The following is a 25,074-nucleotide window of genomic DNA, read 5'->3' on the forward strand; positions in this document are numbered from 1 at the left end:
AAACACGTGGCTACAGGGATGGTGCAGGCGGGAGGGTTTCAGATTTTTGGATAACTGGGGCTCTTTCTGGGGAAGGTGGGACCTCTACAGACAGGATGGTCTACATCTGAACCTGAGGGGCACAAATATCCTGGGGGGGAGATTTGTTAGTGCTCTTTGGGGGGGTTTAAACTAATGCAGCAGGGGCATGGGAACCTGGATTGTAGTTTTAGGGTAAGGGAGAATGAGAGTATAGAGGTCAGGAGCACAGATTTGACGTCGCAGGAGGGGGCCAGCGTTCAGGTAGGTGGTTTGAAGTGTGTCTACTTCAATGCCAGGAGTATACGAAACAAGGTAGGGGAACTGGCAGCGTGGGTTGGTACCTGGGACTTCGATGTTGTGGCCATTTCGGAGACATGGATAGAGCAGGGACAGGAATGGGTGTTGCAGGTTCCGGGGTTTAGGTGTTTTAGTAAGCTCAGAGAAGGAGGCAAAAGAGGGGGAGGTGTGGCGCTGCTAGTCAAGAGCAGTATTACGGTGGCGGAGAGGATGCTAGATGGGGACTCTTCTTCCGAGGTAGTATTGGCTGAAGTTAGAAACAGGAAAGGAGAGGTCACCCTGTTGGGAGTTTTTTATAGGCCTCCTAATAGTTCTAGGGATGTAGAGGAAAGGATGGCGAAGATGATTCTGGATATGAGCGAAAGTAACAGGGTAGTTATTATGGGAGACTTTAACTTTCCAAATATTGACTGGAAAAGATATAGTTCGAGTACAATAGATGGGTCGTTTTTTGTACAGTGTGTGCAGGAGGGTTTCCTGAAACAATATGTTGACAGGCCAACAAGAGGCGAGGCCACGTTGGATTTGGTTTTGGGTAATGAACCAGGCCAGGTGTTGGATTTGGAGGTAGGAGAGCACTTTGGGGACAGTGACCACAATTCGGTGACGTTTACGTTAATGATGGAAAGGGATAAGTATACACCGCAGGGCAAGAGTTATAGCTGGGGGAAGGGCAATTATGATGCCATTAGACGTGACTTGGGGGGGATAAGGTGGAGAAGTAGGCTGCAAGTGTTGGGCACACTGGATAAGTGGGGCTTGTTCAAGGATCAGCTACTGCGTGTTCTTGATAAGCATGTACCGGTCAGACAGGGAGGAAGGCGTCGAGCGAGGGAACCGTGGTTTACCAGGGAAGTGGAATCTCTTGTTAAGAGGAAGAAGGAGGCCTATGTGAAGATGAAGTGTGAAGTTTCGGTTGGGGCGATGGATAGTTACAAGGTAGCGAGGAAGGATCTAAAGAGAGAGCTAAGACGAGCAAGGAGGGGACATGAGAAGTATTTGGCAGGAAGGATCAAGGAAAACCCAAAAGCTTTCTATAGGTATGTCAGGAATAAGCGAATGACTAGGGAAAGAGTAGGACCAGTCAAGGACAGGGATGGGAAATTGTGTGTGGAGTCTGAAGAGATAGGCGAGATACTAAATGAATATTTTTCGTCAGTATTCACTCAGGAAAAAGATAATGTTGTGGAGGAGAATGCTGAGTCCCAGGCTAATAGAATAGATGGCATTGAGGTACGTAGGGAAGAGGTGTTGGCAATTCTGGACAGGCTGAAAATAGATAAGTCCCCGGGACCTGATGGGATTTATCCTAGGATTCTATGGGAGGCCAGGGAAGAGATTGCTGGACCTTTGGCTTTGATTTTTATGTCATCATTGGCTACAGGAATAGTGCCAGAGGACTGGAGGACAGCAAATGTGGTCCCTTTGTTCAAAAAGGGGAGCAGAGACAACCCCGGCAACTATAGACCGGTGAGCCTCACGTCTGTAGTGGGTAAAGTCTTGGAGGGGATTATAAGGGACAAGATTTATAATCATCTAGATAGGAATGATATGATCAGGGATAGTCAGCATGGCTTTGTGAAGGGTAGGTCATGCCTCACAAACCTTATTGAGTTCTTTGAGAAGGTGACTGAACAGGTAGACGAGGGTAGAGCAGTTGATGTGGTGTATATGGATTTCAGCAAAGCGTTTGATAAGGTTCCCCACGGTAGGCTATTGCAAAAAATACGGAGGCTGGGGATTGAGGGTGATTTAGAGATGTGGATCAGAAATTGGCTAGCTGAAAGAAGACAGAGGGTGGTGGTTGATGGGAAATGTTCAGAATGGAGTACAGTCACAAGTGGAGTACCACAAGGATCTGTTCTGGGGCCGTTGCTGTTTGTCATTTTTATCAATGACCTAGAGGAAGGCACAGAAGGGTGGGTGAGTAAATTTGCAGATGATACTAAAGTCGGTGGTGTTGTCGATAGTGTGGAAGGATGTAGCAGGTTACAGAGGGATATAGATAAGCTGCAGAGCTGGGCTGAGAGGTGGCAAATGGAGTTTAATGTAGAGAAGTGTGAGGTGATTCACTTTGGAAGGAATAACAGGAATGCGGAATATTTGGCTAATGGTAAAGTTCTTGAAAGTGTGGCTGAGCAGAGGGATCTAGGTGTCCATGTACATAGATCCCTGAAAGTTGCCACCCAGGTTGATAGGGTTGTGAAGAAGGCCTATGGAGTGTTGGCCTTTATTGGTAGAGGGATTGAGTTCCGGAGTCGAGAGGTCATGTTGCAGCTGTACAGAACTCTGGTCCGGCCGCATTTGGAGTATTGCGTACAGTTCTGGTCACCGCATTATAGGAAGGACGTGGAGGCTTTGGAGCGGGTGCAGAGGAGATTTACCAGGATGTTGCCTGGTATGGAGGGAAAATCTTATGAGGAAAGGCTGACGGACTTGAGGTTGTTTTCGTTGGAGAGAAGAAGGCTAAGAGAAGACTTAATAGAGGCATACAAAATGATCAGGGGGTTGGATAGGGTGGACAGTGAGAGCCTTCTCCCGCGGATGGATATGGCTGGCACGAGGGGACATAACTTTAAACTGAGGGGTAATAGATATAGGACAGAGGTCAGAGGTAGGTTCTTTACGCAAAGAGTAGTGAGGCCGTGGAATGCCCTACCTGCTACAGTAGTGAACTCGCCAACATTGAGGGCATTTAAAAGTTTATTGGATAAACATATGGATGATAATGGCATAGTGTAGGTTAGATGGCTTTTGTTTCGGTGCAACATCGTGGGCCGAAGGGCCTGTACTGCGCTGTATTGTTCTATGTTCTATGTTCTATGTTCTATGTCTATATACCGCTCCGGGGGGGGGGCGGAGCCCACCAGGGTTCCAGTACAATACATGGAAGGAGATCATTTTACCATTCCCTGGCCATAGGCCACAGTACTATACAGACAACTTATATTATGGTGAATACATTCACCACAGATCTGATGGGGCTTCAGTTTAATATCTGATCTAAAAGACAGCACCCGTGACACTGCAGCACACCTCAATACTGCACGGGAGTGCCTTATTTGATTTTTGAACTTGAGTCCTACGGCAGGAATTTTCAGATCGTGGGGTTCCCTTGCCTGCTCCTAACAGTTAATGAGAATACATTCCCGTCGACCACAGTCCCACTGCCATTTGACATTTGAGGAGCATTAATTGGCTGTAGACAGGACTTCTGCCCCTCACTGCCATGCCCCTCACACCCATCTCAAGAGAACTACTGTGAATCTGAATGGCTGGCAGCTCTGTAGTGCCTACAGCGCTGGTAGCAGTGGTGACCAGGAGTGGGGCTACAAGCAGTTTCCAGATTCTAAGTCCCAGAACCAGGTAAGTACGGAGGGTCTCATGGAAGCCCGGGAGAAGGGGAGGGGGCAGATAATCTGCCTTCCTGTTTTTGCTTCCAGAGTGGATAATCTCACATTTATCCACATTATACTGCGTCTGCCATGCATTTGTACACTCATTCAGCCTGTCCAAATCCTGCTGAAGCATTTCAGCAACATCTCACAGCTCACGCTCCCAACCAGCTTTGTGTCATCTGCAAATTTAGAGATATTGCATTGAGTGCCTTCATCTAAATCATTAATATATATTGTGAATAGCTGGGGTCCCAGCAAGGATCGCCGCGGTATTAGTGACTGCCTGCCATTCAGAAAAGGTGCTAAATTGTGGCAAGGCTAACTACAACCAGATTAGGTAGGATTTGGAGGCTGTTTGAGGATAAATCCACATTTGGCATGTGGGAGTCTTTTAAAGAACAGTTGCTGGGAGTTGCAGGACAGGTATGTGCCGGTAAAAAGGGAGGACAGGAAAGGCAGGATTCGGGAACCATGGATGGCCAGGGAAATTGAGAATCTTGTCAAAAATAAAAAAGATGCATATGTGAGGCACAGGCAACTAAAAACAGATAAAGCACCAGAGGAATACAAGGAAAGTAGAAAAAAATCTCAAGCAGGGAGTTCGGAGGGCAAAAAGGGGTCACAAAATGTCCTTGGCAGAGAGCATTAAGGAGAATCCCAAAGCATTTTATATGTATAGTAGGAACAAGATGATAGCTCGAGAAAGAGTTGGTCCACTAAAGGACAAAGTATCTGTTGAACCAGAGGAAGTAGGTGAGGTCCTTAATGAGTATTTTGCATTGGTATTCACAAAGGAGAGGGTCATGTTGATTGGTGGTGTCTCAGAGGGATGTGTAAACACTTTAGAACAGGTCATTATTACAAGGGAGGAAGTGTTAGGTGTGTTAAAAAGCATTAAGGTAGACAAATCCCCAGGGCCAGATGGCATCTCTCCCAGATTACTGAGGGAGACAAGAGATGAAATCGTTGGGCCTCTAACCAGAAATCTTTGTGTCCTCGTTGGCCACAGGTGAGATCCCAGAGGATTGGATATCCAATGCTGTACCGTTATTTAAGAAGGGTTGCAAGGACAATCTGGATAATTATAGGCCAGTGAGCTTGACGTCAGTGATAGTGAAATTGTTGGAAAAGGTTCTCAGAGATAGGATCTATGCACATTTGGAAATTAATGGTCTTATTAGCGACAGACAGCATGGTTTTGTACGAGGGAGGTCATGTCTCACTAATTTAATTGAATTTTTTGAGGAAGTGACAAAAATGATTGATGAGGGAAGGGCTGTGGATGTTGTCTACATGGACTTTGTAAAGCATTTGATAAGGTCCCTCATGGGAGGCTAGTGCAAAAGATTAAATCACATGGGGTCAGGGGTGAACTAGCTGGAGGGATCCAGAACTGGCTTGGCCATAGAAGACAGAGGGCAGCAGTGGAAGGGTGTTTTTCCGAATGGAGGTCTGTAACTCGTGGTGTTCCGCAGGGATCAGTACTGGGACCTCTGCTTTTTGTAATATATATAAATGACTTGGAATAAAACGTGGCGGGTCTGATTAGTAAGTTTGCGGATGATACAAAGATTGCAGGAGTTACGGATAGTGATGAAGATTGTCAGAGAATACAACAGGATATAGGTAGGCTGCAAAGTTGGGCAGAAAAATGGCAGATGGAATTTAACCCGGACAAATGCAAGGGGTTGCATTTTGGTCGATCCAATTCAGGTGGGAGCTATAAAATAAATGGCTGGACCATCAGGAGCATAGTGACACAGAGAGATCTGGGCATGCAGGGCCACAGATCCTTAAAAGTGGCAGCACAGGTGGAAATGGTGGTAAAGAAAGCATATGGCGTGCTTGCCTTCATAGGGCGGGATATCGAGCATAAAAGCTCGAACATTATGTTACAGTTATGTAGAATGTTGGTTCAGCCACATTTGGAATACTGTGTTCAATTCTGGTCACCGAACTACCAGAAGGATGTGGAGGCTTTGGAGAGAGTATGGAAAGGGTTTACCAGGATGTTGCCTGGTATGGAGGGTGTGAGCTATGAGGAGAGATTGAATAAACTGGGATTGTCCTCCCTAGAGAGACAGAGGCTGAGGGGCGACCTGATAGAAGTTTATAAAATTATTAGGGGTATAGATAGGATGAACAGTTCGAGGCTTTTTCCCAGGGCGGAAATGATAATTACAAGGGGGCACAAGTTCAAGGTGAGGGGGGAAAGGTTCAGTGTTGATGTGCGGGGGAAGTTTTTTTACACAGAGGGTGGTGGTGGGCCTGGAATGTACTGCCAAGTGAGGTGGTTGAGGAAGATACGTTAGCGACCTTTAAGACCTTTCTGGATAGGCACATGAACAGACGGGGTATAGAGGGATACAGGTGGATGGTCTAGATAGGACATGTGATCGGCGCAGGCTTGGAGGGCCTAAGGGCCTGTTCCTGTACTGTATTGTTCTTTGTTCTTTGCCCTGTTTATTCCTACTCTTTGTTTCCTGACTGCCAAACAATTTTCTATCCATCTCAACACACTACACAGAAGGGGTCATAGATAGCAGCTTCAGGGAATTAGTTACACCAAAGATTGGAGATAGGTGGGTAACTGTAAGAGGGACTGGGAAAAAGCAGTCAGTGCAGGGATCCCCTGCGGTCGTTCCCCTGAGAAACAAGTATACCGCTTTGGATACTTGTGGGGGGGGGACTTACCAGGGGTAAGCCATGGGGTACGGGCCTCTGGCACGGAGTCTGTCCCTGTTGCTCAGAAGGGAAGGGGGGAGAGGAGCAGAGCATTAGTAATTGGGGACTCTATAGTCAGGGGCACAGATAGGATATTTTGTGGGAGCGTGAGAGACTCACGTTTGGTATGTTGCCTCCCAGGTGCAAGGGTACGTGATGTCTCGGATCGTGTTTTCCGGGTCCTTAGGGGGGAGGGGGAGCAGCCCCAAGTCGTGGTCCACATTGGCACTAATGACATAGGTAGGAAAGGGGACAAGGATGTCAGGCAGGCTTTCAGGGAGCTAGGATGGAAGCTCAGAACTAGAACAAACAGAGTTGTTATCTCTGGGTTGTTGCCCGTGCCACGTGATAGTGAGATGAGGAATAGGGAGAGAGAGCATTTAAACACGTGGCTACAGGGATGGTGCAGGTGGGAGGGATTCAGATTTCTGGATAACTGGGGCTCTTTCTGGGGAAGGTGGGACCTCTACAGACAGGATGGTCTACATCTGAACCTGAGGGGCACAAATATCCTGGGGGGGAGATTTGTTAGTGCTCTTTGGGGGGGTTTAAACTAATGCAGCAGGGGCATGGGAACCTGGATTGTAGTTTTATGGTAAGGGAGAATGAGAGTAGAGAGGTCAGGAGCACAGATTTGACGTCGCAGGAGGGGGCCAGTGTTCAGGTAGGTGGTGTGAAGTGTGTCTACTTCAATGCCAGGAGTATACGAAACAAGGTAGGGGAACTGGCAGCATGGGTTGGTACCATGGACTTCGATGTTGTGGCCATTTCGGAGACATGGATAGAGCAGGGACAGGAATGGATGTTGCAGGTTCCGGGGTTTAGGTGTTTTAGTAAGCTCAGAGAAGGAGGCAAAAGAGGGGGAGGTGTGGCGCTGCTAGTCAAGAGCAGTATTACGGTGGCGGAGAGGATGCTAGATGGGGACTCTTCTTCCGAGGTAGTATGGGCTGAAGTTAGAAACAGGAAAGGAGAGGTCACCCTGTTGGGAGTTTTTTATAGGCCTCCTAATAGTTCTAGGGATGTAGAGGAAAGGATGGCGAAGATGATTCTGGATAAGAGCGAAAGTAACAGGGTAGTTATTATGGGAGACTTTAACTTTCCAAATATTGACTGGAAAAGATATAGTTCGAGTACAATAGATGGGTCGTTTTTTGTACAGTGTGTGCAGGAGGGTTTCCTGAAACAATATGTTAACAGGCCAACAAGAGGCGAGGCCACGTTGGATTTGGTTTTGGGTAATGAACCAGGCCAGGTGTTGGATTTGGAGGTAGGAGAGCACTTTGGGGACAGTGACCACAATTCGGTGATGTTTACGTTAATGATGGAAAGGGATAAGTATACACCGCAGGGCAAGAGTTATAGCTGGGGGAAGGGCAATTATGATGCCATTAGACGTGACTTGGGGGGGATAAGGTGGAGAACTAGGCTGCAAGTGTTGGGCACACTGGACAAGTGGGGCTTTTTCAAGGATGCGTGTTCTTGATAAGTATGTACCGGTCAGGCAGGGAGGAAGGCGTCGAGCGAGGGAACCGTGGTTTACCAAGGAAGTGGAATCTCTTGTTAAGAGGAAGAAGGAGGCCTATGTGAAGATGAGGTGTGAAGTTTCGGTTGGGGCGATGGATAGTTACAAGGTAGCGAGGAAGGATCTAAAGAGAGAGCTAAGACGAGCAAGGAGGGGACATGAGAAGTATTTGGCAGGAAGGATCAAGGAAAACCCAAAAGCTTTCTATAGGTATGTCAGGAATAAGCGAATGACTAGGGAAAGAGTAGGACCAGTCAAGGACAGGGATGGGAAATTGTGTTTGGAGTCTGAAGAGATAGGCGAGATACTAAATGAATATTTTTCGTCAGTATTCACTCAGGAAAAAGATAATGTTGTGGAGGAGAATGCTGAGCCCCAGGCTAATAGAATAGATGGCATTGAGGTACGTAGGGAAGAGTTGTTGGCAATTCTGGACAGGCTGAAAATAGATAAGTCCCGGGGACCTGATGGGATTTATCCTAGGATTCTCTGGGAGGCCAGGGAAGAGATTGCTGGACCTTTGGCTTTGATTTTTATGTCATCATTGGCTACAGGAATAGTGCCAGAGGACTGGAGGACAGCAAATGTGGTCCCTTTGTTCAAAAAGGGGAGCAGAGACAACCCCGTCAACTATAGACCGGTGAGCCTCACGTCTGTAGTGGGTAAAGTCTTGGAGGGGATTATAAGAGACAAGATTTATAATCATCTAGATAGGAATAATATGATCAGGGATAGTCAGCATGGCTTTGTGAAGGGTAGGTCATGCCTCACAAACCTTATTGAGTTCTTTGAGAAGGTGACTGAACAGGTAGATGAGGGTAGAGCAGTTGATGTGGTGTATATGGATTTCAGCAAAGCGTTTGATAAGGTTCCCCACGGTAGGCTATTGCAGAAAATACAGAGGCTGGGGATTGAGGGTGATTTAGAGATGTGGATCAGAAATTGGCTAGCTGAAAGAAGACAGAGGGTGGTGGTTGATGGGAAATGTTCAGAATGGAGTACAGTCACAAGTGGAGTACCACAAGGATCTGTTCTGGGGCCGTTGCTGTTTGTCATTTTTATCAATGATCTAGAGGAAGGCGCAGAAGGGTGGGTTTGTAAATTTGCAGACGATACTAAAGTCGGTGGTGTTGTCGATAGTGTGGAAGAATGTAGCAGGTTACAGAGGGATATAGATAAGCTGCAGAGCTGGGCTGAGAGGTGGCAAATGGAGTTTAATGTAGAGAAGTGTGAGGTGATTCACTTTGGAAGGAATAACAGGAATGCGGAATATTTGGCTAATGGTAAAGTTCTTGAAAGTGTGGATGAGCAGAGGGATCTAGGTGTCCATGTACATAGATCCCTGAAAGTTGCCACCCAGGTTGATAGGGTTGTGAAGAAGGCCTATGGAGTGTTGGCCTTTATTGGTAGAGGGATTGAGTTCCAGAGTCGGGAGGTCATGTTGCAGCTGTACAGAACTCTGGTCCGGCCGCATTTGGAGTATTGCGTACAGTTCTGGTCACCGCATTACAGGAAGGATGTGGAGGCTTTGGAGCGGGTGCAGAGGAGATTTACCAGGATGTTGCCTGGTATGGTGGGAAAATCTTATGAGGAAAGGCTGATGGACTTGAGGTTGTTTTCGTTGGAGAGAAGAAAGTTAAGAGGAGACTTAATAGAGGCATACAAAATGATCAGGGGGTTATATAGGGTGGACAGTGAGAGCCTTCTCCCGCGGATGGAAATGGTTGGCACGAGGGGACATAACTTTAAACTGAGGGGTAATAGATATAGGACAGAGGTCAGAGGTAGGTTCTTTACGCAAAGAGTAGTGAGGCCGTGGAATGCGCTACCTGCTACAGTAGTGAACACGCCAACATTGAGGGCATTTAAAAGTTTATTGGATAAACATATGGATGATAGTGGCATAGTGTAGGTTAGATGGCTTTTGTTTCGGTGCAACATCGTGGGCCGAAGGGCCTGTACTGCGCTGTATTGTTCTATGTTCTATGTTCTACCCCCAATCCCATGTGCTTTTAGTTTTACATGCTAATCTCTTATGTGGGACTTTGTCGAAGGCCTTCTGAAAGTTCAAATAAATCACATCCATTGGCCCCCTTCATCAATGTTGTGTTTGGTTCCATGTACTTTATGATGAACTCAGTAAACACTTTGATCTGTGATGTGTTGGGTGCTCGGGATCCGTGGAACACATACAGGCCACCAACACTTAAAATAGTGCAACACTATTTTATTAAGTTAGAAACTGTTGAACATACTTTCACTGTGGGTTAACACGATACTAGATTGAACTAAAGACTTATGCCTGTCCGAACCAGTCTATGCACTCAGCACATGGTGAAGATCTGTGATGTAAGCTGTGAGCTCTGTCCTACTAGGAGGCTGCATCGCGAATGAGCGGAAACTCTGATGCCCCCTGTCTTAATAGTGCGTGTGCTCTAACTGGTGATTGGCTGCGGTGTTGTGTGTGTTGATTGGTCCCGCTGTGTGTCCATCAGTGTGTGTGTATCTGCATCATGATATACTGGTGTATATTATGACAATCTGCTCAAGCCAAAACCCCTTTATTGTGTCTCGTACGGTATGATGACAATCTGATACAGAGCACATTATCATGGAGTCTTGCTACTTCTCTGGAACTTACACCTTGTGCTGACCAATTACATTTACCCTCTTATTACCCTCTATATCTCGTTCTGGAGATGGCCCGATGTGCCGCTCTTTATATCCCGGTCTGGGGTCACATGACCTTGATTTGGAGACCGCTTGGTGAGTCTGTACCGCCTCCTGCTGGTTGGAGGTCTCATATCATCCAACTATGCTATGACCCATAGGCATATCACCACAATCAACTCTACTCGTTGTATCCTCGAAGAATTCCAGTAGATTTGATTTCCAGCATGATTTCCCCTTCATAAATCCATGCCAAATCTGTCCGATCCTGCCACTGTTTTCCAAGTGCTCTGCTACTAAATCTTTTCTCATGGACTCTAGAATTTGGCCCACTACTTAGGCTGACTGGTCTATAATTCCCTGTTTTCTCTCCACCTCCCATTTTAAATAGTAGAATTACATTAGCTACTCTCCAATCTGTAGGAACTGTTCCAGAGTCTATAGAATCTTGGAAGATGATAACCAATGCATCCACTATTTCTTAGGCCATGTCCTTAAGCACTCTGGGATGCAGATTATCATGCCCTGGAAATTTATCAACCTTCAATCCCATCAATTTCCTCTGCACCATTTCCCTACTAATACTGATTTCCTTCGATTCCTTCCTCTCATTAAACTCTGCGTTCCCCAATAATTCTGGTATGCTATTTGTGTCCTCCTTTGTGAAGGCAGAACCAAAGTACGTATTTAGTTGGTCAGCCATTTCTTTGTTCCCCATTATGAATTCCCCTGTTTCCCCCTATATTTGTTTTCACCAGTCTTTCTCTTCTTTTCACCAGGTTCCTGCTGTCGTAGCCCTCTCTCCAAGTTCCCGAATATTGACCAGAATTTCCTGGCCATCACCAGGTGATTCTGTTTCTCGGTAAACAGAAATTTTAGCTCCCACCTGTACACAGGTGAAACTGAATAAATGATCAGTCGGCAGCTGTTGCAATGTACGCTGTCAACACGAGAGCAGCCCACAAAAGAGAATTAAAAAACCCATGTATGTCAAATCACAATGGGGAGCAGGAAGGAAGTCAAAAGTTGCAATTTAAACTCTGACTTTTGGTGAGATGACATAAAACCGCTTCAGCTTCATTTTTACGACACAGAAATGAATAGATGCAAAGCAGTGGCCAACATGCCTGTGACCTTTCTAATATGTGCTGGCAGTGGAGGGGGAATGTTCAGCACCAGTTCAGGGTGGTCTAATCTTGCTGGTAGTTGAGGGAGGAAAGTTGTCCAGAACACCGGGAGAATTCCTTGGGGCCCTGGGATTGTTGACATCCACTTGTGCCAGGTGTTTCATCCAAAAACTGACAACTTTTGATGGTACAGCCTCTCTTCAGATCTGCACTGAAGAGTCTGACCAGGTCAACTGTCCAGGTGTGGAGTTTAAACCCATTGCCCTCTGACACTGAGCTGATGGAGTTACCAATCAAGTCAAGCAGAGAGTGACATTAAAGATCACAATGGGACACCATTTCCAATGCTACATTAACCATGGGATGGCTTCGGTTTTTCGGTTAGAAGGATAACTCCTGAAGACGGTTTCTCTCTGGTTTCTATCTGTTCCTCTCGTGATGGATCCTGATTTGTTGGTAACTCACTCATGAGCGCAGGCATAAATTTTTCTATTTAATTTGGAAACTGGGCCTGTATTCTCTAGAGTTTTGAAGAATGAGAGGTGATCTCACTGAACCGTACAAAATCCTCACAGGGTGTGACAGGGTAGATGTTGTCCCTGGCTGGTCAATCAAAAACCAGGGGAACTTAGAATAAGGGACAGAAGGTGAGGAGGAATTACTTCACTCAGAGGGTAAGAAGCACACTCGCCTGAATCAGAATGTTATGGGTTCAAGTGCACCCATGGATTTCACATCATCTTCCTCCAATGCCTCTCCTCCATTGGTCAGCTCAGTGGGCTGCCCGATCTGGCCATGGTGAGAAAAATTCCTGCAAATGATTTTCTTCATGTCCTCTCACTGTTACCTCTAAAAGATCAATCCTTGGCCCCTTCCTGTTTTCACAGTAACTTCATTGCCGTGTTAATGTAAGCCTACTTGTGACACAAATGAAAAGATTGTTATTGTTGCTGATCCACATGCGGCCCCTTGGCAACATCACCTGAATAAGTAATGTCAGAGTCCACATTTATACTGATGACACCCAGTTTTTCCTCACACCACGTCTGCCAATTCCTATGTTATTTCAGACTCCTTGTCCGATATCCAAATTGGATGAGCAGAAATTTACTCCAATTAAATACTGGGAAGACAAAAACCATTAGGTGTGAGTCAGCGGACATAAAACAATAACAAAGTCTACTTTTGGGTGCGTTTGGCGGGGTGTTTATATGCGGCTGCACCCCCTCTCTAATGGGCAAGAGCCCACCCAGGCCCGATCCCTGGCAGTGCCAACCTGGCACCTGGGCACCCTGGCACTGCCAGACTGGCACCTTGGTAGTGGCCCTGCTACCTTGGGGCAATGCCATCTGGGCACCCTGGAACTGTCAGAATGGCACCCTGGTAGTGGCCCTGGCACCTTGGGGCAGTGGCAGGGTTGCACTGACTGGGTGGCACTGTCAGGGTGCCTGGTTGGCGCGCCAAGGTCCCGGGTGCCAGGGGAGTGCCTTGTCCCTGACCACCCGGGGTTCTCTAATGGCCTACGAAATCCCCCAAAGTGGCATTGCATCTGGTCCATGTTTGTGGAAAGCAGTGCTACACGGCATTGACTCCTGGGCTCCGGGTGAAAGTGGCATCTGGGTATTTAAATGAGCCATTGATCACTTCGGGCGGAGCGAGTCATGTGACTCACTATTGGCCTGGCGCAGAGCCCAATTTGGAACTCAGGCCGGCTTCATTGAGTCTGCTCCAACCCTCTGAAAGGCCCATTCCCCCTGCTATTCCTGCAACCCCACCAAACCTTTTTTTTTTGGACACTAAGGGGCAATTCACCATGGCCAATGCACCTAACCTGTACATCTTTGGACTATGGGAGGACACCGGAGCACCCGGAGGAAACCCATTCGGACACGGGGAGAAAGTACAAACTCCACCCAGACAGTCACCCAAGGCTGGAATTGAACCCGGGTCCCTGGAGCTGTGAGGCAGCAGTGCTAACCACTGTGCCACCATGCTCCCCTAAATCATAAGCTTTAGAATTCCCTAAGCATTCCCCTTTTTCTCTCTCCTCTTTTAAGACATTCCTTAAGAGCTATCTCCAACTATCTTAATATTTTTTTTTGGTTGTGTCGATTTTCTTTGATAATGCTCCTGTGAAGCTCCTTGATGCCTTTCACTATGTTTAAAGTGCTATAAATATCCACAGTACGAAGTCTTACAACACCAGGTTAAAGTCCAACAGGTTTGTTTCGATGTCACTAGCTTTCGGAGCGCAGCTCCTTCCTCAGGTGAATGAAGAGGTCTGTTCCAGAAACACATATATAGACAAATTCAAAGATGCCAAACAATGCTTGGAATGCGACCATTAGCAGGTGATTAAATCTTTACAGATCCAGAGATGGGATAACCCCAGGTTAAAGAGGTGTGAATTGTATAAAGCCAGGACAGTTGGTAGGATTTTGCAGGCCAGATGGTGGGGGATGAATGTAATGTGACATGAATCCCAGGTCCCGGTTGAATTCATCTTTGAATTTGTCTATATATGTGTTTCTGGAACAGACCTCTTCATTCACCTGAGGAAGGAGCAGCGCTCCGAAAGCTAGTGACATCAAAACAAACCTGTTGGACTTTAACCTGGTGTTGTAAGACTTCGTACTGTGCTCACCCCAGTCCAACGCCGGCATCTCCACATCATAAATATCCAAGCTGTTGTTGTTTCGATCTCCAGCACCTGTATCTGCACCTGCCATAATCTAAAAGAAAATATGAACTTTAGCAAATAAGTGAAAAAATTAAATTAAAGCTAATTTACATAAAGGGCGGGATTTTCAAGTAAAATGGGCAAGTGTCAGCATCTGACTGAAAACCGGTGTGTTTCTTTCCAGAAACACAGCCTGATTTTCTAGCCATACCATCTAACACTGCTAAAATAAAACATTGAGGGCGTGGTTTGCGCTGTCAACCTGGCCTGATACAAGCATGGCTACAGAGAGAGATTGTTAGAGAGGACCCGGATCTGCAAGAAAGACAAACTCTCTCTCCCCTCCCCCCACCACAGAAGTATTGAGGGTACTTTCCCCCCTCGCCTCACTGTGCGTTCACTGCCGCTCACCTCTCTCCCCCACCGCACATGAGGAGAAACTTTCCTCCTACAATGGAAAAGGCTTACTTGTCTGGCATTGCCCCCTGGTGTTCCCACCTCAGTGTCCCATGGCATTGCCACTGGGTGGGTGAGTTCCTGATATGGGGGGGGGGGGGTTCTCTGTTATGGGGAGGTTCTCTTATATGGTGGGTCCCCTGAAATGGGGGTCTCTGATAAGGGGGGAGTCGCTGACATGGGGATTCTCTGTTATGGGGGGTCTCTAGTATGGGGAGACTCTGATATGGGGGGGGTTCTTAAATGGAAAAGGGGTTCTCTGAGGTGGATGGGTTCTCTGTTATGAGAGGGCCTCTGATATGGGGGTCTCTGATATGGGAGTCTCTGATATGCGGGTCTCTGGTTGGGTGTCTCTGATGGGGTTCTCTTGGGGAGGGTCTGATGGGGGCGGGGGGGCAGTGATGTGCATGCTGTGGGGGAGGGAGGATGCCCCTACAGTCCAAAGATGTGCGGGTTAGGTGGATTGGCCATGCTAAATTGCCCTTAATGTCCAAAAATGTTGTGGGTTACGGTAGATACGTGGGCTTTAGTAGAGTGCTCTTCGTAAGAGCCGGTGCAGACTCGATAGGTCGAATGGCCTCCTTCTGCACTGTAAATTCTATGATTCTATGACACTTGTCAGCAGCGGGTAGGGGTGCGGATTGGCTTTGCAGAGGGGCCAGTCGCTGAACCTCGCTATTGGGCCGCCTGCTCAAAATGGCAACCAAATAGCCGGATTTGCAACGGAATTCCCTGCGATCCCCACCATAGATAAATTTGCATGGCAAGGGAGAGTGAATCACTTCTGAGCGCCGCTCCTGGCGCCTGTATGAACCAGAAGCTCCAGCGAGAGAACAATATCAGCACAAATGCAGTGTAATCAGGTTCATGCACTTTCTGGATGTGAACTTGATCATGTCATCGGCGGGGTGGGGGGATGCAGAGAAGATCTTAAACCAAGATCTAACCAACACAAATCCCCTTATGGCCCTCTCACGAGATTTAGTGGCCACAATGAAATTTGCGCCCGTGGCGAGCAGGCCCCAAAAATTGCGCTCATTGTGTCTAATCTAAACACCTCCGCTCACTTTACATAAAACAAATTTAGATTTTCGCGTTTATAAGCTTGGTGCTGCAACAGGCTGTATATCATTTCAATTGTCATGGCAACATTTCGGTGCAAAATATTAAATAGTGTTCAGCTCAAATATATAGGTTTGTAACTACCATTACAATTCTGCAGATCTATCGGAACCAGCGATTGGATGCTAGTCGAGGCACTCATGCAGGATTCTGAGGTGATCTACAGCAATGACGATATTGTTCAAAACACAAAGCTGGAACCCCAAAGCCCCACAAGTCCAAAAAGCCCAACTGGAAAATCTACAAAGGTAAGCAAAACAGGATCTGTTTTTCTAGGTTTTCACTGGAACCCGAGGCTCTTGATATTTCTTAATTTTTCCTTAATTCTTTGGCATTGAAATTACTCTGTGGATAATGATGTGCCATCTAAATAAACAACGTTGGTACTTCTGCTAAAGTGCTCAAAAAAAGGCATTTAAGATTAACTCCTTTTTGCCACGAGTACATGTATTTCCTCTGGGTCTTGTGCTCTGTAATTAAGATGAAGTAATTGGATACTGAGGATGTGATTCTATATGAGTCATATGATTGTAACTTCCCTGCTGGTGTCCTGTTCCATTTCCCGAAACGTTTCTATGTACTCTGAACAAGATTTATGGGGCAATTTGTCATATTAGGCTGGGATAGACTGGTGTGCCCTTTAAAAATGACGGGCAGGTCCCGGTTCTGGAATTGTCAATCCCATTCCGGGGGTTACCGATTTCCGGGAAGACCCTTTTAGGGTGTGGACTGGTTCAGGTCACAAGCCCGCACACTTCCTGCATTCCCAATCTGACCATTGGGGGTGGGTGGCCATATCCTAGTCCTCCACAATTTTCACGGAGTCGGACCAGCTTTTAAAAGATTTGTGGTTCATGGCACCTCAGAGGTATTGAATGGTACTGAATATTGTGCAGTCATCAGCGAACATCCCTACTTCCAACCTTATGTTGGAAAGAAGGTCATTGATGAAACAGCTGAAGATGGTTGGGCTTAGGACTATACCCTGAGGAACTCCTACAGTGATGTCCTGGAGCTGAGATGACTGACCTCCAACCACCACAAGCATCTTCCTTTGTGCCAGGTATGACTCCAACCAGTGGAGAGGTTTCTCTCTGATTCCCATTTACTCCAGTTTTGCTAGGGCTCCTTGATGCCACACTCGCTCAAATGCTGCCTTGATCCCGAAAAAGGGGAAGGACCCGGTGGAATGTGGGTCATATAGGCCCATGTCACTATTGAACACGGATGTGAAAGTATTGGCTAAGTTGTTGGTGGGGATGATGGAGGATTGTGTCCTGGGGGTGGTTGCAAAAGATCAAACAGGCTTCGTGAAGGGCAGGCAGCTCGCGAGTAATATAAGACGGCTGTTGAATGTAGTGATGAATCCACCGGAGGCTTTGGTACCGGAGGTGGTGGTGTCCATGGACGCGGAGAAGGCATTTGATCGGATGGAGTGCCGGTACTTGTTCGAGGTTTTGGGAAGGTTTGGGCCGAGATTTGTGGCATGGGTTACTGTTTGCGTTGGCCATAGAGCCGTTGTCAATGGCTCTCGGGAGTTGGCAGAGTGGCAGGGGATTATGAGGGGATAGAGGGAGCATCAGGTGTCGCTCTATGCCGATGACCTGTTGCTGTATGTTTCGGATCCGCTGGAGAGTATAGGAAGGATTATGGACCTGCTGGGGAGGTTTGAAGGGTTCTCGGGGTATAAAGTGAATATAGGGAAAAGCAAAGTTCTCCCAGTAAATGAGCTGGGACGGCGGGCAAATTTAGTGGGGATGCCATTTACGGTAGCGAGGGATAGGTTTAGGTATTTGGGGATTCAGATAGCGAGGGAATGGACGGGGCTCCGTAAGTGGAACTTATCAAAGCTGGTGGAGAAAGCCAGGGAGGATCATAAGAGGTGGGATACACTGCAGTTGACTTTGGCGGAGAGGGTCCAAGTGGTGAAAATGAATATTCTGCCGAAGTTCTTGTTTATTTTTCAGGCTCTCCCGATCTTTATACAAAGGTCTTTTTTCGGAAATTGGACACAATAATTTCAGACTTTGTATGGGCGGGGAAGGTGCCGAGGGTCGGAAGGACTCTGCTACATGTAGAGGCAGAGGCAACAGGGGGTTTGGCATTGCCGAACCTGCGTCATTATTATTGGGCGGCGAATGTGGATAAGATGCAGCAGTGGTGGGAAGGAGAAGGGGTAGACTGGGTTAGGATGGAGGAGGAATCTTGTAAGGGGTCCAGTTTGAGGGCTATGGTGATGGCAGCATTGCCAATGGCTCCGAGTAGGTATTGAGGGAGCCCAGTGGTGCAGTCCACGGTGAAGATATGGAATCAGCTGAGGAGGCATTTTCGGGGGAAAGGTATGTCGGTGTTAACGCCGCTGTGCAAGAATCATGGGTTTGAGCCTTGGGGGATGGATAGTGTAGACAGGAGGTGGAGGTAAGTGGGGCTGGCCAAGGTGAGGTATCTGTATACGGAGGAAGGGCTTGCCAGTCTGGAGGAGCTAAGGGAGAGGGTAGAGCTGCCGAGGGGTAGTGAATTCAGGTATATGCAGGTTATAGACTTTGCGCGAAAGGTCTGGAGGAGGTTCCCTAGGTTGCCGGGATACACTCTGCTGGAGCGACTGCTGCTTCCGGATGTGGAAGGGGAGGGAAGAATTGGGGATATATACAAGTAGCTGGAGGGGGGGGGGGGCAGGGAGGTGAGCAGGGAGGTGAGCGGGTGGTGAAGATCAAGGAGAAATGGGAAGCGGAGTTGGGAGGAGAGATCAATTGGGGAGTATGAAGTGAGGCACAGCGAAGGGTAAACGGGACCTCCTCCTGTGCAAGATGAGCCTGATACAGTTTAAGGTGGTGCACAGGGTGCATATGACTCGGGCAAGAATGAGTGGGTTCTTTCAGGGGGTAGCAGATGAGCGTGAGAGGTGTGGGCGGGGGCCAGCGAATCATGCGCAGAGGTTTTGTGGTTGAGAAAAATTGGGAAGATTCTGGGCGGGTGTGTTCAGGGTCTTAGCCAGGATAATGGAGGAGGAGGTGACCTTTTGGTGGCGATAATTGGGGTTTCAGAGAAGCCGGGCCTTATGGAGAGGAGGAAGGCCGATGTCGTGGCCTTCACCTCTCTGATTGCATGGCGGTGAATTTTACTGGTGTGGCGGTCGGCATTGTCACCGGGGATAGCGGCTTGCTTGGGTGACCTGTACCACTTCCTGCGGCTGGAGAAGATAAAATATGAGTTAAGGGGCTCTGCAAAGGGGTTTGAGAAAAAGTGGGGGATGTTTGTGACCGTGTTTGAGGGGCTGTTCGTCGCGGGGTGGGGGAGGGGTGAAAAAGGGGAAAAATCTGTACAGATTGTATAGTTGATTGCTGGGAAGTATGTCTCCCGGGGTGTTTATGTGGTGTAACCTGTTTTGATACATGTTTGGAATAAAATACATTTAAAAAAAAAATGCTGCCTTGATGTCAAGGACAGTCACTCTCACCTAACCTCAGGAATTTAGCTCTTTAATCTGTGTTTGAACGAAGGCTGTAATAAGGCCTGGAACTGAGGGACCCTGATGGAACCCAGTGAGCAGGTTATTGCTGAGTAAGTGCTTCTTGATAGCACTGTCGATGACCCCTTCCATAACTTTACTGATGATTGAGAGTTGACTGATGGGGCAGTAGCTGGCCTGGTTGGATTTATCCTGCTTTTTGTGTACAGGACATATCTGGGAATTTTCCACATTGCCGGGTAGATGCCAGTAACTGGATGGGAACAGCTTTGCGAGGGGTGTGGCAAGTTCTGGAGCACAGGCTTTCGGTACTATTACCAGAATATTGTCAGGGCCCATAGCCTTTGGGGTCTCCAGTACCTTCAGCCGTTTCTTGAAATCGCGTGGGGTGAATTGGCTGAAGACTGACACCCCCGTAGGCCGCACCCCCGCCCCCCCCCCAGCGTTCGCGTGCTGTTCCCGACGGCAGCGACCAGGTATGGATGGCGCCGGCGGGAACCCACCGTTTTGGCCTGGCCGCTCGGCCCATCTGGGCATCAGAATAGCGGGTGTGCCGGAGAATCGCCATTTTCAGTGTCTCCGGCGATTCTGCGGCCTGTGGCCCGTGAAACTCGACCGGTCCGTTCCCGCCGCTTGGGAGAATCGTGGGAGGGCGTCGGACTGGCGTCCCGGGAAATTTTGGAGGCCCAGGTGATTCTGCCAACCGGCACGGGAGTGGAGAATCGCGCCTCTTGTCTTTTTAAAAAAATTAATTTTTATTCAAGGTTTTCATAAAATATCAATAACAAAATGAGAAAGAAAAAAGAACCCAACAGGGTTAAGTACAAAACACAATCTAAAAAAGCAACCCCCCAAACCCCTCCCCCCCTGTACATAAATAATAAATTAACATTAACACCCCGACTTAACACAACAAGTATATACACCCCCTCAGACCCTCCAGTGTAAATAACATAAACAAAAATAAAGTAAACACCCCCCTCCCGGAGCTGCTGCTGCCATTGACCAATGTCTATTGTTCTGCCAGAAAGTCTAAGAACGGTTGCCACCGCCTAAAGAACCCTTGTACCGACCCTCTCAAGGCGAATTTCACCCCCTCCAATTTAATGAACCCCGCCATATCACTGATCCAGGATTCCACGCTTGGGGGCCTCGCATCTTTCCACTGAAGGAGAATCCTTCGCCGGGCTACCAGGGACGCAAAGGCCAGAATTCCGGCCTCTTTCGCCTCCTGCACTCCCGGCTCCTCTGCCACCCCAAATATTGCGAGCCCCCAGCCCGGTCTGGCCCTGGATCCTACCACCCTCAACACCGTCCTCGCCACGCCCTTCCAAAATTCCTCCAGCGCTGGGCATGCCCAGAACATATGGGTGTGATTTGCTGGGCTCCCTGAGCACCTAACACACCTGTCCTCACCCCCAAAGAACCAGCTCATCCTTGTAAATGCCTTGTCTTTTGCACTGCAGTGGTGGGCTCTTCCATCATTGAGGATGGGGATAATTGTGGAGCCTCCTCTTCCAGTGAATTGTTTAATTGTCCACCACCACTCACACAGGATGTGGCAGGATTGCAAAGCTTAGATCTGATTCGTTGGTTGTGGGATCACGTATCTCTGTCTATCATTTGCTGCTTATGTTGTTTGATATGCAAGTAGTCCTGTGTAGTTGCTTCGCCAGGATGACACCTCGGGCTGGATTCTCCACTGTCGGGATTCTCCACTGGCGACATTCTCCGTTACGCCGGCAGAGCACCCACGCCCAGGGGTTTCCCGAGACATGGGGCTCCTCACAATGGGAATTCCCATTGGCCAGCTGGCGGGATGGAGAATAAGTGGTGTTCAACATGAAAGAGTATTGATTCGTCATTCTATTGAGATCCCGCCCCTCATCTTTCGGTATGCCTGGTGCTGCTCCTGGTATGCCCCCCTGCACTCTTCATTGAACCACGGTTGATCCCTTGGCTTGGTGGTAATGGTAGCGTGGGGTCATGAGGATGCAGTTTGTGATTGAATGCAACTTTGCTGCTGATGGTCCACAGCGCCTCATGGCTGCCCCATCTTGAGTTGCTAGATCTGTTCTGAATCTATCCCATTTAGCACAATGGAAGTGCTACGCAACATGATGGAGGGTATCCTGAATGTGAAGATGGGACTTTGTCTCCACAAGGACTGTGCGGTGGTCATTGCTATCAATATAGTCATGGACTGATGCATCTTCGGCAGGCAGGTTGGTGAGGATGAGGTCCAGTACTTTTTCCCCTCTTGTTGGCACCTCACCACCTGTTGCAGTCCCAGTCTAGCAGCTATGTCCTTTAGGATTCGGCCAGCTCAGTCAGTAGTGGTGCTACCAAGCCTTTCTTGGTGATAGACATTGAAGTCTCACACCCAGAATACATTCTGTGCCTTAGCCACCCTCAGTGCTTCCTCCAAGTGGTGTTCAACATGAAAGAGCACTAATTTGTCATTCTATTTCTTATGTTATTCTATAATTGAGACCTCAAATGTTCTTTACCATCTTTTCTTTGTATTACATAGTAACTTCAGTATGTGGATGTGTTTCAGTGAAAAATATTTATAAGTACTTCTCGTGCCCCTTCCCTCATGGGTGACAATTTAGTGGATATTTAATGTTCAAAGCTTTCACGCTTCTCTGCCACATGTCACGCACTGTTGCGACAATTTTATAATGAGAAGTTATCATTTTGAGATTGCACAATCATCTCAACAGGTTTTGCCAAATCACTCAAAATGCTTTACGAAATGTTTCCATTGCCGTTCGTATCCTCAGCAACTAAAATTTCTAATGACAATTTTTTAACCATCTAGGACAGCAACATAATTCACATTAACATGGTCACATTTATTTTTATCCACAGAATTACTTTCATCAGATGTCTTACTTGACAGCCTTGTAGACCAGTCCGAGTGAGTGCATCGGTACCAACAGCTGCACTGTTAGAATATGTTTATTTAGTTTCTAGCACTTTCTACTCAGTAACTCTTCTTCAATTAAATTTGGAAAGTGAGAGCATAAATCTCAAAATCTTTATTGAGCTAAAAGCTACGTCGAGTGTTTTTTAAAAGTGGTTCTTTGTGTGTCTGAAGGGAAGAGAAAAGAATGATAGGCCCTTAATTACTCACGTTTCCTTTTGCTTGCATTTTATAAACTTATAATCATATAAACTAAATAAAGTCTAATAAGCAGTGGAGGAGAAGAGAGAGAAAGTTGCCTTCTCATGGTTCAATTTTGAGAAAGAAAATACCACAGTTGAAGTTCGAAGGTTTTGTTGAGAGAAAAGATCATTGTTAATTATTGCTTATACTTGTAGGGGCGAGAGTGGCAAAGAAAAAGTGCCCTTGTGCTAATGTTAATTCAAAAACAATGTTCATTAATTTTTTTTAAATTAAATATTTTATTGAAAATTTTTGGTCAACCAACACAGTACATTGTGCATTCTTTACACAATATTATAACAACACAAATAACAATGACCTATTTTATAAACAAAAAATGAATAAATAATAAATAACAAAAATGAAAACTAGCCCTAATTGGCAACTGCCTTGTCACAAGTAACACTCTCCAAAAATATAATTTAACAGTCCAATATATAATTATCTGTAGCAACGACCTATACATACTATACAGTATATATTAACAACCCTGAGAGTCCTTCTGGTTCCTCCTCCCCCCCCCCTCCCCCCCCCCCCCCCCCCCCCCCCCCCCCGATCCTGGGCTGCTGCTGCTGCCTTCTTTTTCCCATTCCGTCTATCTTTCTGCGAGGTATTCGACGAACGGTTGCCACCGCCTGGTGAACCCTTGAGCCGACCCCCTTAGGACGAACTTAATCCGCTCTAGCTTTATAAACCCCGCCATGTCATTTATCTAGGTCTCCACCCCCGGGGGCTTGGCTTCTTTCCACATTAGCAATATCCTGCGCCGGGCTACTAGGGACGCAAAGGCCAAAACATCGGCCTCTCTCGCCTCCTGCACTCCCGGCTCTTGTGCAACCCCAAATATAGCCAACCCCCAGCTTGGTTCGACCCGGACTCCTACTACTTTTGAAAGCACCTTTGTCACCCCCATCCAAAACCCCTGTAGTGCCGGGCATGACCAAAACATATGGGTATGATTCGCTGGGCTTCTCGAGCACCTCGCACACCTATCCTCCACCCCAAAAAATTTACTGAGCCGTGCTCCAGTCATATGTGCCCTGTGTAATACCTTAAACTGAATCAGGCTTAGCCTGGCACACGAGGACGACGAGTTTACCCTGCTTAGGGCATTTGCCCACAGCCCCTCCTCGATCTCCTCCCCCAGCTCTTCTTCCCATTTCCCTTTTAGTTCATCTACCATAGTCTCCCCTTCGTCCCTCATTTCCCTATATATATCTGACACCTTACCATCCCCCACCCATGTCTTTGAGATCACTCTGTCCTGCACCTCTTGTGTCGGGAGCTGCGGGAATTCCCTCACCTGTTGCCTCGCAAAAGCCCTCAGTTGCATATACCTGAATGCATTCCCTTGGGGCAACCCATATTTCTCGGTCAGCGCTCCCAGACTCGCGAACTTCCCATCCACAAACAGATCTTTCAGTTGCGTTATTCCTGCTCTTTGCCACATTCCATATCCCCCATCCATTCCCCCCGGGGCAAACCTATGGTTGTTTCTTATCGGGGACCCCCCCAAGGCTCCAGTCTTTCCCCTATGCCGTCTCCACTGTCCCCAAATCTTCAGTGTAGCCACCACCACCGGGCTTGTGGTGTAGTTCCTCGGTGAGAACGGCAATGGGGCTGTCACCATAGCCTGTAGGCTAGTCCCCCTACAGGACGCCCTCTCTAATCTCTTCCACGCCGCTCCCTCCTCCTCTCCCATCCACTTACTCACCATTGAAATATTAGCGGCCCAATAATACTCACTTAGGCTCGGTAGTGCCAGCCCCCCCCTATCCCTGCTACGCTGTAAGAATCCCTTCCTCACTCTCGGGGTCTTCCCGGCCCACACAAAACCCATGATGCTCTTTTCAATCCTTTTAAAAAAAGCCTTCGTGATCACCACCGGGAGGCACTGAAACACAAAGAGGAATCTCGGGAGGACCACCATCTTAACCGCCTGCACCCTCCCTGCCATTGACAGGGATACCATATCCCATCTCTTGAAATCCTCCTCCATCTGTTCCACCAACCGCGTTAAATTTAACCTATGCAATGTGCCCCAATTCTTAGCTATCTGGATCCCCAGGTAACGAAAGTCCCTTGTTACCTTCCTCAGCGGTAGGTCCTCTATTTCTCTACTCTGCTCCCCTGGATGCACCACAAACAACTCACTTTTCCCCATGTTCAATTTATACCCTGAAAAATCCCCAAACTCCCCAAGTATCCGCATTATTTCTGGCATCCCCTCCGCCGGGTCCGCCACGTATAGTAGCAAATCGTCCGCATACAAAGATACCCGGTGCTCTTCTCCTCCCCTAAGTACTCCCCTCCACTTCTTGGAACCCCTCAACGCTATCGCCAGGGGCTCAATCGCCAGTGCAAACAATAATGGGGACAGAGGGCATCCCTGCCTTGTCCCTCTATGGAGCCGAAA

At 47.6% G+C, this 25,074-nt stretch overlaps 1 protein-coding gene across 2 annotated transcripts in view; it reads left to right on the plus strand.

Moving 5' to 3' along the window:
• Positions 1 to 25,074, plus strand: part of LOC140410996 (uncharacterized) — a 357,930-nt gene that overhangs the window by 94,105 nt on the left and 238,751 nt on the right. For both annotated transcript variants that reach the window (XM_072499917.1, XM_072499918.1), the window contains exon 2: positions 16,118 to 16,265. In XM_072499917.1, coding sequence (XP_072356018.1) covers positions 16,118 to 16,265 — 148 coding nt within the window. The remainder of the gene's footprint in view (positions 1 to 16,117; positions 16,266 to 25,074) is intronic.

The sequence above is a fragment of the Scyliorhinus torazame genome, chromosome 4 (assembly GCF_047496885.1).
Source record: "Scyliorhinus torazame isolate Kashiwa2021f chromosome 4, sScyTor2.1, whole genome shotgun sequence".
Lineage (NCBI taxonomy): Eukaryota > Metazoa > Chordata > Chondrichthyes > Carcharhiniformes > Scyliorhinidae > Scyliorhinus > Scyliorhinus torazame.